The sequence below is a fragment of the Carassius auratus genome, chromosome 19 (assembly GCF_003368295.1).
Source record: "Carassius auratus strain Wakin chromosome 19, ASM336829v1, whole genome shotgun sequence".
Classification (NCBI taxonomy): domain Eukaryota; kingdom Metazoa; phylum Chordata; class Actinopteri; order Cypriniformes; family Cyprinidae; genus Carassius; species Carassius auratus.
In genome coordinates, this window is record NC_039261.1 from 24,044,525 (window position 1) to 24,050,898 (window position 6,374).

The following is a 6,374-nucleotide window of genomic DNA, read 5'->3' on the forward strand; positions in this document are numbered from 1 at the left end:
CACTTCTGTTCTGGTAAACACCACACCTGTGCTGGTAAAGACTGATGTGTTTTTCCAAGGAAACCAAGATCAAGTCAAGGCAAACAGCCAATACACTTGAAAGCATTATGGTCAACTGCTTCTTTGATTTATGTAATGCATTTCATGCATCAACATGAAATAGTTTGGTGCTGAAACCTGGCCTTTGTCCAAGTGTTTTTGTCATATCTTGTGTACTCATCCACCTCGTCTCACCCCAGAACCAGAAGCCTACCTCTGAAGAAATCCTGCTGATGGCCGGGCAGCTCAACATGGAGAAAGAGGTCATCCGAGTCTGGTTCTGCAACCGGCGGCAGAAAGAGAAGCGCATAAACCCCAGCAGCGCCACCCCTCCTCTGCCCAATCATCCTCCGGCGCAGACGCACAAACCGCCCTGCTACAGCCCGCACATGGTACACACACTCACTGTTTTAAGCCCTTATCCGGCCCCAAGCCGTTTCAGCAGACGCCTGTGTTCAAATGTTGTTTGCATGGTGCATGGTGAGAATAGGTGCAAAATGCCGTACCGAGGAGACATGTCTGTTCATGACGTGTTTGAACAGTGTTCCACCAGAAAATGATATAATTGGACCATTTTGAAGTAAAGGGAAATATTAAACACCTTCATGAGGAGATGTACGTTTGTTAATTAGAGTCTCATTGGTTTTTCCTGTAGATGTCCAGTCAGGGACTGGCTCAAGCCGCTACCAGTCTCAGCACAACAGGTAAGAAGAGCAGATAATCTACACTTCATGTCTGCGGTTGTAAGTACTGACTCTGAATCCTTTCTCTTGAATCAGCCGTCAGTCCCACACCTTCTGTGGCCTGCCCTCTTAACCCCAGTGGACATGCAGCGATGAGCTCCGCCCCTTCCTCCATGACTCCGCCCCCTCTCAGCACTGTCAGCCCGACTCCGCGCAGTCTCAGCAGCCCTGGCCTCAACACAGGGTGAGAAATGCTCTTTTGATGCTTTTTTTGATGAGGTGTTTACAGTAATGATGAAACAATAATAATATTAAATAATAAGCATTAGTAATAGTAAATAATACGTTACTATAAATTATTATAAGTGTGTTATTATGATAATATGAATATTAATAATGAAGATGATTATAATGAATTAATTATTATGTATTTAAATTATTTATTTAGGTAAAGTTGTCTATTCATGTTTATTATACTTAGACATTTGAAAAAAATTCAGAATCCAATGTTATAAATAATGTGAATTGATTTTATACCAAGATGGTTAAATAAATAATAATAATAATAATAATAATAATTTTTATCAATTATTTGTTTAGGTTGTTTTAATCAAATAAAAAAGTATTATATTGAGTGATATATAATGAATATTAATATATTCTTGTTTATTATATATATTATATATATAAAAAATATTTGTACCAATTCTGTATTCGATACTGTACAAAACGTAAATGATCTTAGACCAGGACTGCTCCATATATAATTATTAATAACAGTAAAAAAGACAATAACAACAATAATAATAACAATAATTTTAATTATATTATTATTATTATTAATCAATTAACCCAAGCAATATTTGTTTACATCTAACATACTGAGCGATACAATATTATGAATGTTAATTTTTCTTATTTATTATACTTTAACTTTGAAATCACATTTGGTAATTTGCACAAATATAAAAAATATAGTGCTACATAATGTAAGTAATGAAGAACATAATTTTTTACAATTATGTTTATTAATAATAATAATAATAATAATAATAATAATAATAATAATAATAATACACAGTACCAAAAAAATCTTTGTTTAGTTTGTTTAAATCAAGTAATTATATCTGAATCATAAAATATTGTGAATGTTCATTTATTATTATTTATGATGCTTGTTATATCTGGCGTCCAGTGTTCAGTATTTAGCAGAATGCTGAGATCATAACTGGTTGAGATCAGGAAGCCTGTGATTGCAACACAGTGTATTTCTGTCAGCAGCTTTCATTATGACTAAGCGTTCTGAACTGAAATAATTAGATCTCTGCTGTAGACTTATCATACTTGTTTTCGCTATGCTATCTCTATTCTCAGTTGTGTGCCAAAGCTGTCAATTTGAAGCCTAACCGCATGCTGAATTTCTTGCTCTTGTGTTTCTTTCTTTGTCTGGCTCCAGCATGTGAAATGAACACAAACTCCACGATGAACACAGTTGCTCTTGAAATGTCACTAAAAATACTTGCTTCTCTCTGCATGTATGAATGGTGTGTGTTTGTGGGCATGTGTAAATGACACCACACACGTTACAGGAACACAATGATGGGCGTAAGCACAGGAATGAACCAGGCCTTCATCAGCAGCAACCCTCTGGCCACAATGCAAGGTTTGTCAAAGTGATGAGGACGAGAGAAAAACAAAAAGGCTTGGAGAAAAAGATGGTTGCATGAAAGTGTTTTGATAGAAATACACAGAGCAGGAGAAGATATTTAGAGATCAGTTAGAATAGCATGAGGGAAACCTTCCCATCATTCATCATCCAAGAGCCTTCCGCTGTACTCCCACTGCATATCCATCACATCTTCATCCTCACTGCTGATGTGTGTGTCTGCGTGCATGTGTGTGTGTGTGTGTGAAAAGAACTGTGTTTGTGTACCTTGTTTGTCTTTTTCATTAGCACCTGCCATTTCTAGACCCTTACTGAACTCATCATTGAACTTTCTTTCTAACCACTTAAAACCCTTTGTCACCAACACAGTGCTGGAGCCGACAAACAATCTAGAACCGTTCTGTACGTTTAGAAAAATCTTGGTAACTGAAATCTAAGAATACTGTGTTTTTATATATTTAAAAAAAAATGTAAACCAAGTTTGAAAAAAGTTAATAAAATGATTACATTTGATTTCTAAAAATCATATATGTGAATTGATATGTGTGAATTATATTACTGAAAACTATTAAGTATTCATTTTTCTTCAAAAACGATATACCAAAACAATACTTTTATTCAGCAAGGATGCATTAAATGGATCAAAAGTGACATTAAAAACGTTTATAATGATACAAAATACTATTATTTTGAACAAATGTTGTTCTTTTGCATTTTTAATCATCAAGTAATCATGATGAAATAGTTTTTCTCAAAAATATTAAGCAGCAATTGTTTTCAACATTGATAATAACATGAAATGTTTCTTGAGAAGCAAATCAGCATATTAGAATGATTTCTGAAGGATCATGTGACACTAAAGACTTGAGTAATGATGCTGAAAATTCCGCTTTTATTTATCATATTTTAACATATATTAAAATAGAAATCAGCTTTTTGAAATTGTAATCATATTTCAAAATATTACTGTTTTTACTGTATTTTTGATCAAGTAAATGCAGCCTTGGTGAGCAGAAAAAAATGTTTTTAAGAAATCTTTTAAATTGTTCTGCATATATTTTTTGAATAAAATTTCTGCCCTTCACATGGAAGATGGCATGATGGCATAAATGCACTGAATTTGATTAATGTTCAAATACATTCTAAAAACGAATAATACTCAAGAATTTTTTCAACTCTCAATTAGTAGAAAAACTACACCAGCACCCTTTTGGTGCAAAAGGGGCATCAAACAGCTATTGTAAGGTTTTGGTGAGAGTGTATGTGTTTTATATGCCCTCTCATCTGTTTCACAGCCCTAGCTGCCAGTGGTGGCCAGATGCCCATTTCCGCTCTTGAGGGCAGCGGCCAAATGTTCCTGGGTGGAGCTGGAGGTCCAGGAGCTGGACTTCGCCAGTCCCTCTTCCTAAACCGCCCCACTTTACTGCCCCTGGCCAGGAGTGCAGGCATGGGTCTGCTGGGCACCCCCAGGGCTTCTCCGCCTCCTGGAGCCAGCGGCACAAGCCCAGACTCCTGCTCCATCTCCCCCTGCTCAAGCCCCGCCTCCTTCTGCTCATTAGGCGATGCCTCACCGCCCCCTCTGGGCGGAGCCATGGCTGAGTGACACCCACACCAACCTGCTGCACCTGAGGGGAGTCAGAGGGGCAGAAGAAAGAAGAAAAACAAGACTCGCCTTTTCAACCAAAGCCATCTCTCCCTCCCTCCATTTCTCTCTTGTGCTCTCTCTCTCTCTCATTACATCTTTTAATGCCAAAAATACAGAGAAATGAGCAGAAGAGAACAGGGATAAGGAGAGAACAGGATTACGGGGGACTGATTAAACCAAAAAATTGAGAGGTGGCTTCGACGGAGCTACTTTGAGAATGTACATTTATTCCATTCCAAGTGGAAAAAGACAAACTTACATGAACAGTTTAATTTGAGGGCAGGGTCGAGAGCCAAAAAACTTTGCGAAGAAACAAAAAGGAAAACGGGTGGCAACGAATGGGACAAAGGAAGGACATCTGACAAGCGTCACTGGATGGTAGAGAAGAGAAACCAAAAAATAAACACATGGAGGAAGAATGGAAAGACTCAAAAAGACAAAAAAATGCCAATACCAAAAACCAAAACCAAAAAATCGGAGAGAAAAGCTTTACCTAAGACTTTGAAACCTGACTTGTCCAGGATCAGATTAACTCTACCAAATACCATTTTCCATGCACCCTGAATAATTTCAACTTTTTTTTTAACTCTTTATAAATGTATTTCTCAATCTACCTCTGCTACCAAGTATTTAGTTTTTCTCATTCTTTTCGTTCCGTTTGATCCCATGACATTTTCAGCATTTCTTCCCGTCTTACTTACAATGAAACACACAACGCCAAGCGTATTTAGAGGGATTTTTCTCCACTTTCGACAGTATTACACACATTACTGTGACACACATCCCCGATTCCCTTTCCATCATCCATGCCTCAAACTTCGACTCACTTTTCGTGGATACCAAAGTGTTTGTCTGGCCTTTTGCGTCAGCTGAAAAGTGCTCAGATGACAAGACCTCAGACATGTCAAAAAAAACAAAACACAACATACACAAGGAGAAATTTTAAAACGAACCCCCCGAGCCCCCAAACCCCTGCCCTCCATCCTCTCTGGACCCCTCTCCTGTGCCTCGGACAGAAACGTGGGTCAAACTAAGAAAAGCAAGAGGAGCAGCGACCGAAAGAAACATCCAGGGGGACATCCAACAACCGAGATGCTGAGGGGAGACGTGATGTCGCTGTTTTTTTCTTTTCTACTCACGGATTAAACCAAAAATAAAACCAAACCAAAACCAATGGACTAAAACTGAACTTTGCTCAAAGGAATGAAACCAAATACTAGGAGTGGACCACAGGAGGTGCACGAGGAGGAGGTGTTTAGAGTAGAAAGACTCTCAGAAGATCATTCCTTCACCTCCTTCACCAGTCGATGCTTTCACTCTCCTTCCTGGACAGGAGAATATTTATTAACCTCATCGAACTGAGCTTCAGAATATATATATATAAATACATATATATTTTGTTTTATTGCTTTTTCCTCTCGGCCTGTCTGTTTATGCTGTATGACTCGTCTCATTGCTTTATATTTTTGGGATAATGGGGATAATGACGCATTGCCTATTTTCATATTTCGTGTGTTTGGTCATCTTGAATTGATCGTGCCGGGGAGGGGGCTCCCTCATCAGGCGGTTTGCAACAATACTGTGAACATGTAGCTTCCAAGTTTTGCTTCGATTGCGAATGTTGTGAAACGATAAGCCAAAACTGGAGACATACCAAAAGCGAAAACTTTTCTTTTTTTGACACCAAATAGCAACCTAACCAATGCACAATGCGTGGAGAAAGACCATAATGGTGCTAGGTCTCTCCGAGGAGAGATAGGGAGACTTGTGTGAGACTTGTGTGAATGTGGAAGCTCATCTCCAGCATGGAAACCAAACCGAAACACGACCGCTAGGCCAACGTAACCTTTGCCCGGCGTGTCGGCAAAACTGTTTTTGACTATGTGATCTTTGACGCATACAAAAATACAGACAAAGGAGAAATGTTGAGGTGGGTGGGACGGGATGGGGGTTCAAAGAAACTGGAAATCCAGTTGATGTTACACTTCTAGAGGGAATGTACCTGTTAGTGCTTTGATAGATTTTGTAGGAAAAAAAATCTATGTTCAACTGCTTACTATTGCTAATGTAAAAAACTAAAAAAAAAAAAAAAAAAGGCTGTGATAAAAATAGTCCTTATGAAATGTTGATGATGATGATGATGATGATGACTTGATTTTAGACCAAAAGCTTTAAACTGTCTCTCTTTGATTTTTTTTTTCCCTCGAAAATTTGTATTTATTGTGTGAGGGGAGGGTGTATCGATGATTTATATGTTTCTAACTCTTCATCTTATTTATTGGCTTATTTATGTATATTTATAGCATTTTATTTTATCGATTCGGCCGCCTTTTAATCTTCG

The 6,374-nt window shown here is 38.0% G+C and overlaps 1 protein-coding gene across 4 annotated transcripts in view; it reads left to right on the forward strand.

The window, feature by feature from the left end:
• Positions 1–4,947, forward strand: part of LOC113119866 (POU domain, class 2, transcription factor 2-like) — a 12,749-nt gene extending 7,802 nt beyond the window's left edge. For 2 of the 4 annotated variants that reach the window (XM_026289578.1, XM_026289577.1), the window contains exons 11-15: positions 240–431; positions 695–743; positions 819–966; positions 2,312–2,385; positions 3,684–3,991. In XM_026289578.1, coding sequence (XP_026145363.1) covers positions 240–431; positions 695–743; positions 819–966; positions 2,312–2,385; positions 3,684–3,991 — 771 coding nt within the window. Of the gene's footprint in view, positions 1–239; positions 432–694; positions 744–818; positions 967–2,311; positions 2,386–3,683 lie in introns of all 4 variants that reach the window. The other 2 variants (XM_026289576.1, XM_026289579.1) reach the window with 2 other exon arrangements.
• The last annotated feature ends 1,427 nt before the right edge of the window (positions 4,948–6,374 follow it).